General features: G+C 43.1%; 1 protein-coding gene across 1 annotated transcript in view; it reads right to left on the minus strand.

The window, feature by feature from the left end:
- Positions 1 to 8,831, minus strand: part of LOC115145713 (synaptoporin-like) — a 32,996-nt gene extending 24,165 nt beyond the window's left edge. Inside the window, exons 1-2 of the mRNA XM_029687238.2 lie at positions 8,565 to 8,831; positions 8,304 to 8,369 (exon numbers count right to left, since the gene is read on the minus strand). Coding sequence (XP_029543098.1) covers positions 8,304 to 8,369; positions 8,565 to 8,582 — 84 coding nt within the window. The 5' untranslated portion in view covers positions 8,583 to 8,831. The remainder of the gene's footprint in view (positions 1 to 8,303; positions 8,370 to 8,564) is intronic.
- Between the last annotated feature and the right edge of the window lie 11,871 nt (positions 8,832 to 20,702).

Genomic DNA, 20,702 nt, shown 5'->3' on the forward strand with positions numbered 1-20,702 from the left:
GCGCACACACACACACACACACACACACACACACACACACACACACACACACAGTTAGACACATTTCACATACACACATAGACACATTTCACATACACACATAAACACAACAAGAGAGAGAGTGAGAGAGAGAGCAATTCTAAACTCACATTAGGGTAAAAGAATCCCGGGCCCACCCCATTCCCCCCCTCCTTCCCTCTCTCCCCCTCTCTTTCCTGCAGCTGCCTCCATTCCCTATGATTTTTTAGTCATTTACCACTCTCGTTTATAGTGGAGGCCTTTGAACAGGCGAGTGTGTCATTGTGAAGGGGAGTGTGTGCTAAGCCCCGTGCCTGTGTGTATATCAGTCTCTCCCAGCTGGGCTCCTGGGGGAGGGATAAGACCTGGGAGAGAAGCCTGGATGTGGGCTCGAATGGAGACTGGGAGAACGCTGGGAAAGAGGCTAGAATGAGGGCCGGGGAATGATTTATATTCTTTTGTCCTTCTAAATGAAATTCTATCCACACAGATTACCCCATCAGTTACACATACAGTACACACAATAAGCTACATCCCTAACCCCCCATGAAAACATACATGAGATAAATATATGAGAAAGACGGCTAGGATGGGCTCATGGACTCAACGAGAATAGAACGAGAGCAAGAGTGAGAACGGAGGATGAGGTGAAATTCAAATAGTGAGAAGAAGAGAACGCGCGAGGGGGTGCTAGAGGGATCATTAAGTGTGTAGTACAGGTGGAGCGTATGACAAGGACACTGTATTCACTCAGTCACTATCACTGAGGAGCCTAAGCACAGCATTCATCAGCTACACTTAGGTTCCCTCAGGCACTATAGACGCTGCTATCCACCTGTTCTATTAAAGACGTTAGGCCCACTTTGGGAACAAAAAGCCTGAAATCTTCTCTCTTTATGACTGCAGAAATCTGGACCATGTCTGCAGCCCATTACATGTTTTGATCCACCATCAAAAAACTCTGGGTCATATAGAGTCTATTACAACCAACCTGAATGCCAGGAACCCAGCTATTATACCATTATTACCAACGGGGTTAGAAAAACTAAACAGGGACATGATCATCACTACAGTACATCTCTCGGCTACTGTATTAAAGCCCACTTCAGGCTAACACGCTCAAGCTGTGCCTCTAAAAATATAAACACTCTCCAGTGACACTATGTGTGTGTGGGGACACACACACACACACACAAATTAACAATGTTACCATTGACTAGTTAGGAAGCTACAAATGGATCTATTTTGGTAAAAATATGTATTCTTTAAATGGTCTTGGGCCGTGGTGAGCCTACAATTTCAATAATATCCTATTTTGTATATCATCCTCTCTTTCTACCTATCTAGTCTTGAAAGAGGACCATCTTAGATATGTAATACTGTACTTTTAAGGGGCATAACTAACCCAACACACACTGTGATAACAGTCCTGATCAAGACATTATGGTAGAATCAAGTTCTCATGGCAGTTGATCTCCCTACATGAATGGTTTGTTCCCTGTCTAACCTATGACCCTCTCTCCCTATCTCCCCTGCTAAATCCTCCCACCCATCTCCCTGTAAGCTTGACTGACCATAAGCAGGCAGACAATCGCAATGTATTTTTATAACAGTGCTTCTTCATGCTCCTCTTCTCCCCTTGGGGTTTCCATGGCTACACAGCAGTGCAGTTAGTCAGCCTCAGCCACCAAACAGTAATATGATTTGACTGTGTTTGTGTGTGTGTGTGTGTGTGTGTGTGTGTGTTAGTACGCCTCCACACCCAGCAGTGGTACAATCCAAACAAGTGTTTGTGTGTGTGGATGGTGGGACAGCAGTTATTCTTTGTGTGTATTGGGACAATCAATGGGTCTGTGAGCGTACGTGACAGTGAATGTTTGTGCAAAAACCTATGAGTGAGTGTTAATTATACTATATGTAAGAGTTGACTCTTTGTAAATGCCACTTTACATCCATATTACTGTGCAAGTGAAATTCTTTCTGTTTTACTAAAGAGACGAGACACAAACGAGACACAAAAGTATGTTCACCTTGATGAATCTGTTAATAATGATTTTTGCTCTTGTTACAGAACTACGAACTTGTGAATAAGTTGGTACTCCGTCTCTGGAGAAAAAGCAACACCAGACCATTACGCGCTTCAAGCTTTTCCCTGTAGAGTTTCACTCACTGAGTGAGTAGCGTTCTGCCCCTGGCTCTGACATTGGGCCCTCTGAGCAAACAGGATGGGACAGGCTGTCCTTCTCCTGTCTGACTCGCAGACAGAGCCGAGGCCAGGCCAGGGAGGGACGTGAGCTCCTCCCTGACCTGGTGGGTTAGGGTTAGCAGGGCTAGATTCCAGCCTAAAGCTGCATCCACATGGGCCATATGACATTGGATTGGAACTGAAGAGTTCATTTTGCTTTGCATTCTGTTGATCTTGTAGGTTTGAAGCCAGATAGTGTTTCTTGAAGCTTTGGAAATTGACATGATCTGACTCCAGGGAGGTATGAGAGAGCAAGAAGAGAAAGACACAGAGAGAGACACAGACAGACAGACAGACAGACAGACAGACAGACAGACAGACAGACAGACAGACAGACAGACAGACAGACAGACAGACAGACAGACAGAGAGAGAGACAGAGAGAGTCAGACAGGGAGAGACAGACAGAGAGAGACAGACAGAGAGAGACAGACAGAGAGAGACAGAGAGGAGATTAATACTCCCTTGAGAAGGTTGAGAAGGTGCATATTATTATCTGAAATGGCAATTCCTCTTATTCAGCACCATTTGTGAAATAAAAATAGAGAAATCCCAACTTGTGTAAGGTTCTGTTTTCTTGAGCAGTACCTATACGCTGTCCTATGAAAACAATAAAATTGTGTCTAGTTGAGGCACCTGAGAAAGTTGTATAAAATATTTCACAGTCACAGTGAAGTCACAGATACTATACTGACATCTGACACAAATACATATTTGTTTGTCAGCAGTCAGTATTCTGAAAGAAACCTATCATCTGACACAAGAGCGCTATGCTGCAGGCAAGACAGTGACTGTACACTAATACAACTAGTTCAGTATTAGGATGCCCACACATGCACACACAACACACACACACACACACACACACACAGAGGAGTTGAAGCACATATCAAAGGCCAGCTTCTGCATGACTTGGGAGGGAGGAATTTACAGCTGTTTGGAGAATTGTGTGCCAGATACTGACAATAAAAAAATTAAAGTAACCTTTATTTAACTAGGCAACTCAGTTTCTTAATTACAATGACGGCCTACCGCGGAGAACGCTGGGCCAATTGTGCGCCGCCCTATGGGACTCCCAATCACGGCCGGATGTGATGCAGCCTGGATTCAAACCAGGTGCTGCAGTGACACCTCTTGCACTGAGATGCAGTGCCTTAGACCACTGCACCACTCGGGCACATGTGCCAGAGAGCCACAGCTGCATATTCGGAAATGTATGGGAGATGACCCATACATCCATGTCTACTGGAAAGGTTATGGACCACATATAACTCTGGAATAATCATCCACAAATAGATCATACAGACATAAAGATTGGTGCCGTTGTGTGCAGGACTACACAATTGTGTTTTTAAAATGTCATTGGTAATGTAAATGTCAGCACGGACCTAAACCCATCAGATTAAATGTGAGCGGCTCATCAACAAACTGAACAAACAACCATGACTCTTCAGCAATTTCAAAATAAGTCAGAACAAGTTTCCTCTACTACACTGTACATGCTTTGTAACGATTCTCCTCTTCGTCTGAGGAAGAGTAGTCAAGATCAGACCAACACGCAGCGTGGTAAGTGGTAAGTCTTCCTGGGGTCCATCAAAATTAAGGAAGCTATACATTTAAAAAACATTACAATACATTCATAACAGATTTCACAATATATTAAGTGTGTGCCTTCAGGCCTCTACTCTGCTCCCAGACATCTATAACACAACATCTATGTGTACATGTGTATATAGTGTTATCGTGAGATTGTATGCATGTGTCTATGTTTGTGTTGCTTCACAGTCCCCGCTGTGCCATAAGGTCTATTTGTATCTATTTTTTAAATCCAATTTTACTGCTGGCATGAGTTACTTTATATGTAATAGAGTTCCATGAAGTCATGGCTCTATGTAGGACTGTGAAGAGACCTCTGTGGCATGTCTTGTGGGGTATGCATGGGTGTTTGAGCTGTGTGCCAGTAGTTCAAACAGACAGCTTGGTGCATTCAACATGTCAATACCTCACACAAATACAAGTAGTGATGAAGTCAATCTCTCTTCCACTTTGAGCCAGGAGAGATTGACATGCAAATGATTAATATTAGCTCTCTGTGTACATCCAAGGGCCAGCCGTGCTACCCTGATCTGAGCCAATTGCAAGTCCCTCTTTGTGGCACCTGACCACACGACTGATCAGTAGCGCCAGGTGTGACACAACTAGGACCTGCCTTGTTGATAGCACTGTTAAGAATGCAGAGGAGCACTTTTTTATCCAAGTTGGCAGCCAATCAGTCTGTCCGTTTGATTCTTGTGAACACAGTTGTAAGTGTTTTTATGTTTGAATGACCCTGATACTGTCTACAGAAGCAAACACTTTTGATGTGAAGGTGGATGCTGTATAATACAACTGTTGATGGGAGACTCTGTTACAGAGGATTGTAAATATTTTTTTAGGCTGGATCATGTTGTTGTATTGTTATATGTTTCATTCTGTAATGTATTGATTGTTGCTGCCTTCTTGGACAGGTCTCGTCTGAAAAATCAACTCAAGATCTCAATGGGCTTTTCCTAGTTAAATAAAGGTACAAAATTATAGACAGACATCTCCCCATTCTAGCTATTGTTCTATCAATATGTTTCGACCATGACAGTTTACAATCCAAGGTTACTCCAAGCAGTTTAGTCTTCTCAACTTGCTAAATTTCCACATTATTCATTACAAGATTTAGTTGGGGTTTCGTGAATGATTTGTCCCAAATACAATGATTTAAGTTTTTTAAATATTTAGGACCAACTTATTCCTTGCCACCCATTCTGAAACTAACTGCAGCTCTTTGTTGAGTATTGCTGACATTTCAGTCGCTGTGGAAGCCGACGTGTATAGTGTTGAGTCATCCGCATACATAGACACTCAAAGCCAGTGGCATGTCGTCAGTAAAGATTGAAAAAAGTAAGGGGCCTAGACAGCTGCCCTTGGGAATTCCTGATTATACCTCATTTTGCTTTCCAAAAGTTTACTACGGGTTGGTAACAGGCTGATTGGTCGGCTATTTGAGCCAGATAAGGAGGATTTACTATTCTTAGGTAGGGAAATAGTAGGCTTAACCACTCTAGGGGGTGTGCGACGGTAGCATCCCACCTGGCCAACATCCAGTGAAATTGCAGAGCGCCAAATTCAAAAACAGAAATACACATTCGAAAAATTAATAAAACATACAAGTGTTATACATTGGTTTAAAGATGAACTTTTTGTTAATCCAACCACGGTGTCAGATTTCAAAAAGGCTTTACGGCAAAAGCATACCATGCGATTATCTGAGAACAGCGTGCAGCAGACAAGTCATTACAAACAGTTACCAGCCAAGTTGAGGAGTTAAGTCAGAAATAGCGATAAAATGAATCACTTACCTTTGATGATCTTCATATGGTTGCACTCACAAGACTCCCATTTACTCAATAAATGTTCGGGCCTGGGCCTGAGTAGCAGGCAGTTTACTTTGGGCACGCTTTTCATCCGGAGGTGAAAATAGTACCCCCTACCCCAGTGAGGTTAAATTGAAAATATGGCAAATAGGAGTGACAATTTCGTCCCCTATTATCCTCACTAATTTTCCATCCAAGTTGTCAGACCCCGGTGGCTTGTTATTGTTGATAGAAAACAAAAATTGTTTCACCTCTTCCACACTTACTTTACGGAATTTAAAATTATAATTATTGTCTTTCATATTTTGGTCAGATATACTTGGATATGTAGTGTCAGAGTTTGTTGCTGGCATGTATGTCATGCCTAAGTTTTCTAATCTTGCCAAAGAAGTAAATCATTAAAGTAGTCGGCAATATCAGTGGGTTTTGTGATGAATGAGCCATCTGATTCAACGAATGATGGAGCAGAGTTTACCCAACATTTCATTTTATGGTGCTCTAAAGCTTTTTACTATAATTCTTTATGTAATTTATCTTTGTTTCATAGTGTAGTTTCTTCTTCTTTTTATTCAGTTCAGTCACATTATTTCTCAATTTGCAGCACGTAGGCCAATCGGTTGTATAGCCAGACCTATTTACCATTTCATCCTTCTCAACCATAAAATGTTTCAATTCCTCATCAATCCGCAGGTATTTAACCGTTTTTACAGTCATTTTCTTAATGGGTGCATGCGTATTAGTAACTGGGATAATCAATTTCATAAATGTGTCAAGTGCAGCGCCTGGTTGCTCGTAATGTTTTTTTCTCCCCAATTTTGTGATATCCAATTGGTAGTTATAGTCTTGTCCCATCGCTGCAACTCCCCTATGGACACTGCACACTCCTCATGATGAAATGATGTGCAGAATGACAAAGACAACTGCCATCAGAGCTGCTAATAAGAATCTGCAATAGTAAAGATACTGAAGGTGACCGAGATGTAAGTAAACCCAGGTTATCTCTGTTTTGTCCGACCGGGGTCATTCCTACAAACAAAGCTGAATCAATTAAATCACCCTTGAGAATCACAGTGTGCAGTGGGTTGATTGTCTGTGTGTCACTATGCTCATGGTTGGGAAATGTCTGTGTGTCACTATGCTCGTGGTTGGGAAATGTCTGTGTGTCACTATGCTCGTGGTTGTGAAATGTCTGTGTGTCACTATGCTCGTGGTTGTGAAAAGTCTGTGTGTCACTATGCTTGTGGTTGTGAAATGTCTGTGTGTCACTATGCTCGTGGTTGTGAAAAGTCTGTGTGTCACTATGCTCGTGGTTGTGAAATGTCTGTGTGTCACTATGCTCGTGGTTGTGAAATGTCTGTGTGTCACTATGCTCGTGGTTGTGAAATGTCTGTGTGTCACTATGCTCGTGGTTGTGAAATGTCTGTGTGTCACTGTGCTTGTGTTTGGGAAATGTCTGTGTGTCACTGTGCTCGTGGTTGGGAAATGATGGGTCTATGGACTCGTGCTGCTTACGCCAAATCCTGACTCTGCCATCAACATGACACAACAGGAACTGGGATTTGTTGGACCAGGTGATGTTTTTGCACTCCTCAATTGTCCAGTGTTAGTGATCGTGTGCCCACTGGATCCACTTCTTCTTGTTTTTAGCTAATAGGAGGGGAACCTCCTATTGTCTGCTGCAATAGTCCATCCGAGACACGACTGAGGAGTTGCATTCCGACATGCAGGAGTTGCATTCCGAGATGTGGTTCTGCACACCACTGTTGTACTGCACCGCTATTTGTCTGTTTGTGGCCCGCCTGTTAGCTTGCACGATTCATTCTCCTTCGACCTCTCTCATCAACAAGCTTTTTTTTTGCCCACAGGACTGCCACTGACTTAATGTTTGTTTGTCAAACCACACTTGGTATACCATAGACACTGTTGTGCATGAAAAGCTCAGGGGGGTGGCTGTTTCTGAGATTCTGGATCTGGCGCGACTGACACCATCGACCATACCACACTTAAAGTCACTAGTGTTTCCCATTCTAACATTCAATCAAACAATACCTGATTTCCTCAATGCCTGTCTGCCTGATTTATATAACAAGCCAAGGCCACGTGATTCACTGTCTGTAGGATGATCCATTTTCTGTCCTGCTTCACTGCGATCACTTTCAGGCAAAAGGTTAGTTTTTAGGTGTTGTTGTTCTCCAGCCTCCCGGTGAAGACCTAACAGAGCAGCGATTACTTAAATAAACGTGAACTAGTTGGTCACGGTAAAGCAGTTTGTTCACGCGCTGGGACGGTTACTCGTCTGAGAAATAGTAACACATCATCAGCGACACAGAACTCAATTACGATAATTCAAAGTTTCGCCTGAGAGTAATGGAAATGAATGTAAACAAAAACTTACAGTATAGCCTGCTATAACGCTAATTTACTCGCAAAAACACGAGACCCCTTGGGTAAACATGAAAGGCGCAATTATATTTCAGTGCGCAAATGTAGCCTAAATATGACTGCTATGCTATATTTCGCAGACACTAACGTTAATACATATGATGAATACATTGACTGACAACTGTAAACGTGTTTTCTATCATTTAGTTATTTCATGCAAAACAAATATGTGTTTCTGCAAACACTCAAACTTACCCATTCCAAAACGCGGATAAATCCAAGAGGTAATTTAAGCACTTGAAATGTCCCAACAGACACGAGCTAATGGAATGACAACAATAACATATAAAAAAATAACGATATTTGTCATTAAAAAAATACACAAAATATGTCATGTTTGTATAGCCTATTTGACATGTAAGTTAGCCTACATTGTTAATTTTTTTTTGAATAATGGCTATTTAATGCATATTATTTTGAGACCTGACAAAACAAATGTACAATCAACAAACATACCTCATTAGCTGATAACATTTTCAAAATACCTATCTCCTTGTTCAGTAAGAGAAAACAATTGTACAGAGTTACCCAACCCGCTTGATGTCTATGCCTCGCGTGTGTAAGACTCTCGGCTCTTATTGCTACTACACGGAAAAACCCGAGCTTTCGTCAGCTTGTTGAAAAATAAAACACCATAGAGACAGACGGGGATTGGCTTCACGGAAATTAACGATGGCTTCAAGATTTTACGATTGGATAAGATTTTTTTGTTATCGATTTAGGCTACGATGTGTTTATTGTTTGAACTGCCTCTCCTCCCCACGTCGGAGATGGATGAGAGGATGTGATTGTAACCGAGTGCCTGAATGTCGTCTCGAGGCGCCACGCATTAGTCTGGTCGTATAAGTAGAAAAATATAAATGCATCATTTTGTAGGTTACATGCCTGCGTGCATGCAGAGCATGCACTATCAATCGACTGAGAAATCCTATGAAATGCCTTTGACCTGTGGGTATTTTCTTGTGACTCCACCATCTGTAGCCCATTCAGGATGAACCCGTCATCTGTCCCTCTGTAATGGTTGTGCTTTGTGCAGAATAATAACCCCCAAATCACTCGCCTATGGCTCCAAAAGCATCAAAAGAGGTCATTTCTCTGAATTCTGGAAATATGGGCTGTATTCAGATGTTACTTCCATTACTTGTAGGCTACATAAATTATGGGGATTATTATAGAATTTGAGTGAATATGCCTAAATTGCTCAGAACAAAACAGTCCGAGAACATTGCAGATATAAATGGACTAAATGGACTTATATTCCAATTCTACGTGAATGGTTCATAGAGTTATGTCGTTCTGAAGGATCCCTTGTGTGATTCCCAGACAAAGTCAACATGGCTGCTGGCTAAACACAATCCAAGGGCAAATAGGTATGTAACTCACTGAAGACATAATGTTATGTAATGTGAAGCAGGGACTGTTTTCAAGACTGAGTTGTACTCCTGTGTAGTCAGTGTACAGTCAGATTCAAATGCCCTGATGAATTATCATTTGCCTGACATTTTTGTTGTTGTTGATAAGGACATCTTTGTGTGAATATTATGATGAAAACATGAACCAGATTTTCCTTGTATTTTTCTGTTAATATGATGTTCCCTTGCTGTGTGATAGCCATTCCTAGCCACCCCACTGGAGGTTGAGCAATTTCTCATCTAATTAGCCAGCCGAGGCAGATACAAGAGAGCTGGACTGTAAACTAACTGTAGGCAAGATGATGGTGAGCAAGCGAGGCTTCCTGTGTCTGCTATAGAGATGACAATTCCAGTAGAGATAAGTCAAAACCAGGCTGACAGTGTGGCTAATTTGACAAAATCTCTTCTCACTCCACCCCTCCTCCTCCCGTTTTACTCTTGCTCACAAACATCCCTCTCTTCTCCTTTCCCTTTTCCCCCCCTCTCTCCGTCTGCCTGAATTGCTTTGTCCTAGCGATTAGAAAACTGTTAGATCCGATTGGCCTAATATATTCATCACAGTAAATCAAAAAGAAGTGAGCAGGAAGAATAGAATATCTCATGCATAGTTTATCCATTTAAGTAGGGTGTGATTTTTTTTCGTAAGCTGACTGTTTCTGAAAGGGCTGCCTGCCATGAATTTGTTGAGCCAGCAAACTCTACAAGCTTACCAGGATCAATAAAACTATGGTCAATACAATGATTGAGCATGGTGCGATGATGTTGACTGATAATGATTTAAATAATCACTTTTCTACAGAGTACAGGTGCCATCTCAACATACACTATATACAAAAGTATGTGGACACCCATCCATGTTAGTGGATTCGGCTATTTCAGCTACACCCGTTGCTGACAGGTCTATAAAATCGAGCACACAGCCATGCAATCTCCATAGGGAAACACCGGCAGTAGAATGGCCTTACTGAAGAGCTCAGTGACTTTCAACATGGCACCGTCATAGGATGTCACCTTTCCAGCAAGTCAGTTCGGCAAATTTCTGCCCTGCTAGAGCTGTCCCTGTCAACTGTAAGTGCTGTTATTGTGAAGTAAATCATCTAGGAGCAACAACGACTCAGCTGCAAAGTGGTAGGCCACACAAGCTCACAGAACAGGGAGTGCTGAAACGCATAAAAATCATTTGTCCTCATTTGCAACATTCACTACTGAGTTCCAAACTCTCTGGAAGCAACGTCAGCACAATAACTGTTCGTCGGGAGCTTCATGAAATGGGTTTTCATGGCCCATCAGCCGCACACAAGCCTAAGATCACCAATATCACTTTTTCAACCTCCTGAGGGTGAAGAGGCACAGCCCTTAGTGATTTGGACCCCAAGGAACTTGAAGCTCTCGACCCGCTCCAATGGACCTGTCGATGTGGATGTTTCCTGTAGTCCACGATCAGCTACTTAGTTTTACTGACGTTGAAGGAGAGGTTGTTGTCCCGGAACCACACTGCCAGGTCACTGACCCCCTCCCTGTAGGCTGTCTCATCGTCACCGGTGATCAGGCCTCCCACCGGTATTGTCAGCAAACTTGATGATGTTGTTGGAGTGGTGCATGACCAAGCAGTCGTGGGTGAACAGGAAGTACAGGAGGGGAGGGGAGGGGAGGAGCACATTCCCCTGTGGCGCCCTCATGTTGAGAGTCAGCATGACAGAGGTGATGTTGCCTACCCTCACTACCAGTGTCGGCCCGTCAGGAAGTCCAGGATCCAGTTGCAGAGGGATCCAGTCCCCGGGTCCGAAGCTTGGTGACGAGCTTGGAGGGGGCAATGGTGTTGAATGTTGAACTGTTGTCAATGAACAGCTTTCTCACATATCTATTCATTTTATCTAGGTGGATGAGGGCAGTGTGGAGTGCAACTGAGATTGAGTCGTCCATGGATCTGTTGGGGCGGTATGCAAATTGGAGTGGGTCTCGGGCACATGTGTCAAACTCATTCCACGGAGGACCGAATGACTGAGGGTTTTCGCACCACCCTTGAATGATGAACTAATGTTGCTAATTGTTAAGGAACACCCCTCACCTGGTTTTCTAAGTCTTAATTGAAAGGAAAAAACAAAAACGTGCAGACACTTGGCCCTTCGTGGAATGAGTTTGACAACCCTGATCAAAGACATGAAACCTAAGGTTACTTGCGTAACCTCGGTTCTCTGATAAGATGAGTGAGATGTATCACATATGGGATTCACTCTGCGAATGAGGTGAGCCGTTCCTCCCTATGAGGTGCCACTCACATGTCCTCTGGTCATTCTTGACCAATCCCCTATTTGATTGAGCTCTTGCAAGCAGGGAAATTAGGTGATACATCTCACTCATATTATCAGAGAACCGGGGTTACTCGAATACTTATTTCAAATACTTATTTCGATGTATCACATATGTGGATATGGACCGTATCGCAGACATGTTCTCTGAAGCCAGGGTAGTCCCAACAGTGTAACCCACTGAGGACAGTATGTGCCAACAAAGGTGCAGTGACATCCAGTCGGTAAAACCTCATGAAGTTATGAGAGGCGGTCCGACATGTCGCGTTACAAATCTCTAGTAAAGAGATGCCTGTGAATAGTGCCCAAGAGGCAGTCATACCTCTGGTGGAGTGAGCCCTCAGGCCCTCCGCAGGCTGTAAACCCTTGCCAGTATTAGTAGTTTAGTATTTTCCACTATCCAGTGGGAAAGCAGTTGATGAGAGAGGGGCCTCGCCTTGCAGGGAGGTGCCCAAGCAGCAAAGAGTTGGTTGCCCTTGTGTAAAACTCTCATTCATTTACATTTACATTTACATTTAAGTCATTTAGCAGACGCTCTTATCCAGAGCGACTTACAAATTGGTGCTTTCACCTTATGACATCCAGTGGAACAGCCACTTTACAATAGTGCATCTAGGTCTTTTAAGGGGGGAGGGGAGAAGGATTACTTTATCCTATCCTAGGTATTCCTTAAAGAGGTGGGGTTTCAGGTGTCTCCGGAAGGTGGTGATTGACTCCGCTGTCCTGGCGTCGTGAGGGAGTTTGTTCCACCATTGGGGGGCCAGAGCAGCGAACAGTTTTGACTGGGCTGAGCGGGAACTGTACTTCCTCAGTGGTAGGGAGGCGAGCAGGCCAGAGGTGGATGAACGCAGTGCCCTTGTTTGGGTGTAGGGCCTGATCAGAGCCTGGAGGTAGTGAGGTGCCGTTCCCCTCACAGCTCCGTAGGCAAGCACCATGGTCTTGTAGCGGATGCGAGCTTCAACTGGAAGCCAGTGGAGAGAGCGGAGGAGCGGGGTGACGTGAGAGAACTTGGGAAGGTTGAACACCAGACGGGCTGCGGCGTTCTGGATGAGTTGTAGGGGTTTAATGGCACAGGCAGGGAGCCCAGCCAACAGCGAGTTGCAGTAATCCAGACGGGAGATGACAAGTGCCTGGATTAGGAATCATTCTATCCAAGTAAATGCGCAACGTGCGTACTACTCTTCTTCCATAGCGGTGAAGGGCGGTGGACAGAAAGTCACAAGCTCTAAGGTAAGACTAGTGGTGTTTCTCAATGTGCATACAACCATGCTCCTCCCCCTACTGTATTAACTCACTCTTCACCTCCCCATTCACTGAACATTCAGAGAGGCGGACCAAAATGCAGCGTGGTTAGTTTTGTCCATCTTTAATAAAGATGAAAATACAACAATCTACAAAACAAGAAACGTGAAAAAACCGAAACAGTCCTATCTGGTGCCACAAACACAAAGACAGGAACAATCACCCACAAAACCCAACACAAAACAGGCTACCTAAATATGGTTCCCAATCAGAGACAATGACTAACACCTGCCTCTGATTGAGAACCATATCAGGCCAAACATAGAAATAGACAAACCAGACACACAACATAGAATGCCCACCCAGCTCACGTCCTGACCAACACTAAAACAAGAAAACACACAAGAACGATGGTCAGAACGTGACAGCAACAAAGCAACCATTTTAATTCATAACTATCAGCTATCAGCTAGCTATATGTGAATCGTAATAATGTAGCTAACCAGATAGTTTAACAAGGCAAAAATGACCTAAAATGAAAAAAGATAGATTCTTCATCGGTAGCTAGCTAGCCATTATTTGTGGCTATCTGGCTAACTAACTGTCCTAGTAGCTAGACAGTTAGCCCTATTGACTTATTATGAGCATGCGATCTACTGTACGTAGGCAGGTAAACATGCCAAAATTAACACAGCATGTATTTATTAACATATCAAAATAAAATATTGTAGTCAGTCAACATATGAGATGTGAATAGGCAATATTTCATTCCGGAGTCGGAGTGTATTTTCTCTCACTTCAACTAGAATAATGGCTGCCATTGATATCAAGAAATTTTGCATCATTTTTATGTGGTTGCGTCATATTTCTTTGCATACTTTCCTTTAAAGCTTGCATCGATGCATGCTTTAAAATATGTACAAATGGAGTACGCATTCGAGAAGTGCCGTCTGTGCTCCGTTTCACATACCTTGATTTGGACAAATACTCAAAACCTCCCGTGCTCCAATTCATGTGTTCGGAGCAGGGTAGTATGCATTTTGAGAAACACCTTTGGGCTGTCCCCATCTAAAAAAAATCTAGGTTGACCGAAAGTCTTCAGACCAATGGATTGGTCGAAATATAGAAATATATTCGATATTCGATATATAGACACACCTTGTGTGTTTTAATAAAATCAACTATATGCATTGAGCTTGTCTGATGCTTTAAGCTTACTGTTTGATGAAATATGACACAAATGACTCAAGAGGGAGCCAGAGATCTAGATAACCAGAAGAAGAAAAAAAAAACCTGACCCAATCATTCTCCTTCCTCTCCTGCTGGCTTTCGCAGATTCTGACATTACTCTCCTGAAGTAGCCGGTAACAGGTTACACGAGGAGTTGACAACCTTTCTCTCGTAAAATGCCAATTCATCTTACCATTTCTACCGATCTGTATGCCAGTTTTGGTTTTCATCTGTCGTAACCAGCCGCGACCGGGAGGGCCGTGGGGCGACGCACAATTGGCCTAGCGTCGTCCGGGTTAGGGAGGGTTTGGCCGGTAGGGATATCCTTGTCTCATCGCGCACCAGCGACTCCTGTGGCAGGCCGGGCACAGTGCACGCTAACCAAGGTTGCCAGGTGTACAGTGTTTCCTCCAACACATTGGTGCGGCTGGCTTCCGGGTTGGATGCACGCTGTGTTAAGAAGCAGTGCGGCTTGGTTGGGTTGTATATCTGAGGAAGCATGACTTTCAACCTTCGTCTCTCCCGAGCCCGTACGGGAGTTGTAGCAATGAGACAAGATAGTAGCTTCTAACAATTGGATACCATTGGGGAGAAAAATTAAGTAAAATTAATTACATTTTTACACTACTATTATTCATATTTTACACTACTATTATTCATATATGCAGTACTATTAGGCCTATGATATTAATTGTATGGAGGGTGTACTGTTTCTGTATATTAATGTGTAGGTGTACAGTGCATTCGGAAAGTATTCAGACCCCTTGACTTTTTCCACATTTTGTTATGTTACAGCCTTATTCTAAAATGTATTAAATATTTAAATATTTTTTCCCTCACCAATCTGCATCTAGTACCCTATAATGACAACGCAAAAACAGTTTTTCTTTACATTTAAGCAAATGTATTTAAAAAATATCACATTTACTTAAGTATTCAGACCATTTATTCAGTACTTTCTTGAAGCACCTTTGGCAGCAATTACAGCTTTGAGTGTTCTTGGGTGTGACACTACAAGCTTGGCACACATGTATTTGGGGACTTTCTCCAATTCTTCTCTGCAGATCCCCTCAAGCTCTGTCAGGTTGGATGGGGAACGTTGCTGCACAGCTATATTTAGGTCTCTCCAGGAATGTTCGATCGGGTTCAAGTCCAGGCTTTGGCTGAGCCACTCAACGACATTCAGAGACGTGTCCCGAAGCCACTACTACGTTAGCTTGACTTTGTGCTTAGGGTCGTTGTCCTATTAGAAGGTGAACATTCGCCCCAGTCTGATGTCCTGCGCGCTTTGGAGCAGATTTTTATCAAAGTTCTCTCTCCCCCGATTGCTCAGTTCGGCCGGGTGGGCAGCTCTAGGAAGAGTCTTGGTGTTTACAAACTTCTTCCATTTAAGAATGATGGAGGCCACTGTGTTCTTTGGGACCTTCAATGCTGCAGAAATGTTTTGGTACCCTTCCCCAGATCTGTGCCTCGACACAACCCTGTCTCAGGGCTCTACGGACAATTCATTCGACCTCATGACTTGGTTTTTGCTCTGACATGCACGGTAAACTATACAACCTTATGTATACAGGTGTGTGCCTTTCCAAATAATGTCCAATCATTTTAATTTACCATAGGTGGACTCCAATCAAGTTTTAATGGGAACAGGATGCACCTTAGACTCAATTTCGAGTCACATAGCATAGGGTCTGAATACTTAAGGTATTAATAAAATAATAACATTTCTAAAAACCTGCTTTCACTTTGTCATTGATGGGTGTTGTGTGTAGATTGCTGAGGAATATGTTTAAAAAAAATCTATTTTAGATTAAGGCTGTAACACAACAAAATGTGGAAAAGTAAAGGAGGTCTGAATACTCTCCGAAGCCACTGTATGTGTGTTTTCTTTCAACTTCTGTTTTCCAAACCTTTCCTTTGAGATATAAAAAAAGATGGGAAGGATGTTGTGTTGGGAAGAGAGTTGAGTTATTGACTAGACTGGTGGGGGTTGTGTGTGTAGGCGGCTCGGCTTGGCTGGGTGGTCTGGCTGAAATTTGATATAGAGGATGACTTAAAGAAAAGAAAATGTTGTCTTGTACTTTATTTGTAAGAGTTGTTCATTTGTTAGGCTATTGGTTAAAGGTGCAATTATCATGGATCTAGTTCAGTCTTATCAATCACTGAAACATATTTAATAATCTCTCACCTAGCTTGATGTCACGTTCTGACCTTTATGTCCTTTGTTTTGTCGTTATTTAGTATGGTCAGGGCGTGAGTTGGGGTGGGCAGTCTATGTTTGTTTTTCTATGATTTTGGGATTTCTATGTTTCGGCCTAGTATGGTTCTCAACCAGAGGCAGGTGTCGTTAGTTGTCTCTGATTGAGAATCATACTTAGGTAGCCTGGGTTTCACTGTTTGTTTGTGAGTGTTTGTTTCCGTGTCTGTGTTTGTCGCCACACGGTACTGTTTCGGTTTGTTCACGTTTATTGTTTTTGTATTCATAGTGTTCAGTTTATGTTTTTAAATAAACAACCATGGACACTTACCACGCCGCATCTTGGTCCGATCCTTGCTACACCTCTTCAGAGGAAGAGGAAGAAACCAGCCTTTACACTTGATGACTGTGGACATTTCTGATTACTTTGTGTTGTTCTAAATAGAGATGGCTAGAAGGGCCATGGGTCATAATAGATTGTGTATAAATGCAGGAAATGTGGTTTAGATGCCCCCCAAAAATGGGAGGGCCCCCAGACCCCCTACCAAGCTACTGTATGTCCCCCTCTGCAAATAGCACTGCTGGGTGATTTAAAAATGTATAGTTAATCGATCAATAATTTAATAATACTCTTAACAAAAATGTGTATTTTTAATTAACAATATGTAGAAAGCTATGAGTATAGAAATGTTCCGAACTTTTGTGATACATCACAGCACATTTAAAAAATATATGGAAAATAGAAATGAAAACTGGATGGTGTTCAGAGATAGATGGGAGGGGTTGAGGGTAGCTGAAGGATGGGATGAAAAACAAACTAAATATAAATATTCGCAAAGGCGACTAAAAATGAGGGCTGAGGGGCTTAAGTTGCAAAGTACACTCGCAAAGGCGACTAAAAATGAGGGCTGAGGGGCTTAAGTTGCAAAGTACACTCGCAAAGGCGACTAAAAATGAGGGCTGAGGGGCTTAAGTTGCAAAGTACACTCGCAAAGGCGACTAAAAATGAGGGCTGAGGGGCTTAAGTTGCAAACTTCCCTTGCCTTCCCTTGGGTAAGTGTACGAGGGTGTGTCTTTTAAGTGTTTTGACTGCAGGCAGTCTTGCTTCTTCACATGAGGGTTGAGGACTAATCTGACCATGTGCACATGATTCTAACTTGTTCCCGCCTGGAGATATTCCTCTTATATAATATTATCTCAATAGTATTGTGGAGCTCCTGCACCTAAATATAAACAGTGACAGCACCCAAACCTATTTTAGTCCAAGTCAAGCACTGATAAGAAGTAATCAGGTAGGCCTATTTTATGACGTTTCAACTGGATCAGAGAATGACATTTTTCCCTTTCACGCTGAGTGGTTAACAGAAAGGGAGACAGCTGGAAAGATTTTTCAAATACATTGAGGAACTATTATCATTCTCAATGGATGTAAAAACAGACGTTGTTTGCCGTTTGAGGTGAAGAAAACATTACTTTGAGAAGCTCCACAGCTCATTAGTGGTGGTGCATTAAGCCAAATCCGAAATACTATAATTTGTGCACAGTAAAAAATTGCCTACAGGCCTATTTCTAAGCATACTCAGGTGCACATCCTTACTCAACATTGACCAGAGCTCTCCAAACAAAAGACAATGACTAAATTGAATTGACAAAATTTGATGAAATAAACCAAAAGTTGTTTCTCACAAGTGTTGCATAGGTTGTGCGCTCTGCAAACAATGTGTCCACTCCAACAATGAGAAGGGTACAAGGAACAATAATATATTGAATGCATTAACAGAAATTACCATAACCAAACAAACACTAGATTAGAAATGATAGGAATTAACGGTAAATGTACTACTAGCAAACAATTCACACAATGAAGTTATGAAACAATGAATGTGCACAAATTGGCGGGAGAGAGTGCATTCTAGCGAGAGAAGTGCATTATGCTTCTGGGCTCTGATGTCTACATTGGCCATGCAGCGCTTATGGTGATATGGCCTCTGCAGAAATCAGGGCATTCATACTTCTTGCTCATCGCGGGGTAGTGCAGAGCTGTTGCCAAGGAAGTTGTCAAGGAAGTGAGTTTGTGTTTATACAGGATATTCCGCCCCCACCTACTGTCAACCAATCATGTCTATGCGTAGTTATACAGAGCCCTCAACATTGTTACAACATTTGGGAGCCATGTGGCGATGCGGTATAGATCTCAATTTGGCCTCTGCATGCCTCTGGAGGCTCGCAATTGCGTCACACCCTCCATATGGCGCCATTGACAACATTTTCGGATCAAGCATAAATTGTTTTTTAGTCTAGGCCTCCGCAATGGATTAGTTCACTGAGATGTGTGCAAATATATATATATAAGATTGAAAGATGCAAGATTGCGTCCCAACAACTGGGGTACCTTGTAATGTGTCCAAGGCGAATGTGCAGAGTTCTTGTAAAGACAGGATTGAACCTCTTGGACTGTGCCTTTACTGAGTGGTGTCAGGTAGCCTAGTGGTTAGAGCATTGGACTAGTAACGGAAAAGTTGCAAGATCAAATCCCCGAGCAGACAAAGTAGAAATCTGTTGTTCTACCCCTGAACAAGGCAATCTTCCTTTAAATAAAGGTAAAATTTAAAATATACACTGCTCAAAAAAATAAAGGGAACACTTAAACAACACAATGTAACTCCAAGTAAATCACACTTTTGTGAAATCAAACTGTCCACTTAGGAAGCAACACTGATTGACAATAAATTTCACATGCTGTTTTGCAAATGGAATAGACAACAGGTGGAAATTATAGGCAATTAGCAAGACACCCTCAATAAAGGAGTGGTTCTGCAGGTGGGGACCACAGACCACTTCTCAGTTCCTATGCTTCCTGGCTGATGTTTTGGTCACCTTTGAATGCTGGCGGTGCTTTCACTCTAGTGGTAGCATGAGACGGAGTCTACAACCCACACAAGTGGCTCAGGTAGTGCAGCTCATCCAGTATGGCACATCAATGCGAGCTGTGGCAAGAAGGTTTGCTGTGTCTGTCAGTGTAGTGTCCAGAGCATGGAGGCGCTACCAGGAGACAGGCCAGTACATCAGGAGACGTGGAGGAGGCCGTAGGAGGGCAACAACCCAGCAGCAGGACCGCTACCTCCGCCTTTGTGCAAGGAGGAGCAGGAGGAGCACTGCCAGAGCCCTGCAAAATGACCTCCAGCAGGCCACAAATGTGCATGTGTCTGCTCAAACGGTCAGAAACAGACTCCATGAGGGCCCGACGTCCACAGGTGGGGGTTGTGCTTACAGCCCAACACCGTACAGGACGTTTTTCATTTGCCAGAGAACACCAAGATTGGCAAATTCGCCACTGGCGCCCTGGGTGGCAACAATTTCGGCAGATAATTTTAGAAAGAAAGGGTCCAGATTGTCTAGCCCGGCTGATTTGTAGGGGTCCAGATTTTTCAGCTCTTTCAGAACATCAGCTGAACGGATTTGGGAGAAGGAGAAATGGGGAAGGCTTGGGCGAGTTGCTGTTGGGGGTGCAGTGCTGTTGACCGGGGTAGGAGTAGCCAGGTGGAAAGCATGGCCAGCCGTAGAAAAATGCTTATTGAAATTCTCAATTATGGTGGATTTATCAGTGGTGACAGTGTTTCCTATCTTCAGTGCAGTGGGCAGCTGGGAGGAGGTGTTCTTATTCTCCATGGACTTTACAGTGTCCCAGAACTTTTTTGAGTTAGTGTTGCAGGAAGCAAATTTCTGCTTGAAAAAGCTAGCCTTGGCTTTTCTAACTGCCTGTGTATAACGGTTTCTAGCTTCCCTGAACAGCTGCATATCATGGGGGCTGTTCGATGCTAATGCAGAACGCCATAGGATGTTTTTGTGTTGGTTAAGGGCAGTCAGGTCTGGGGAGAACCATGGGCTATATCTGTTCCTGGTTCTAAATTTCTTGAATGGGGCATGTTTATTTAAGATGGTTAGGAAGGCATTTAAAAAAAATATCCAGGCATCCTCTACTGACGGGATGAGATCAATATCCTTCCAGGATACCCCGGCCAGGTCGATTAGAAAGGCCTGCTCGCTGAAGTGTTTCAGGGAGCGTTTTACAGTGATGAGTGGAGGTCGTTTGACCGCTGACCCATTACGGATGCAGGCAATGAGGCAGTGATCGCTGAGATCTTGGTTGAAGACAGCAGAGGTGTATTTAGAGGGGAAGTTGGTTAGGATGATATCTATGAGG

This window comes from Oncorhynchus nerka, linkage group LG2 (assembly GCF_034236695.1).
Source record: "Oncorhynchus nerka isolate Pitt River linkage group LG2, Oner_Uvic_2.0, whole genome shotgun sequence".
In the NCBI taxonomy this organism is placed as follows: Eukaryota; Metazoa; Chordata; class Actinopteri; order Salmoniformes; family Salmonidae; genus Oncorhynchus; species Oncorhynchus nerka.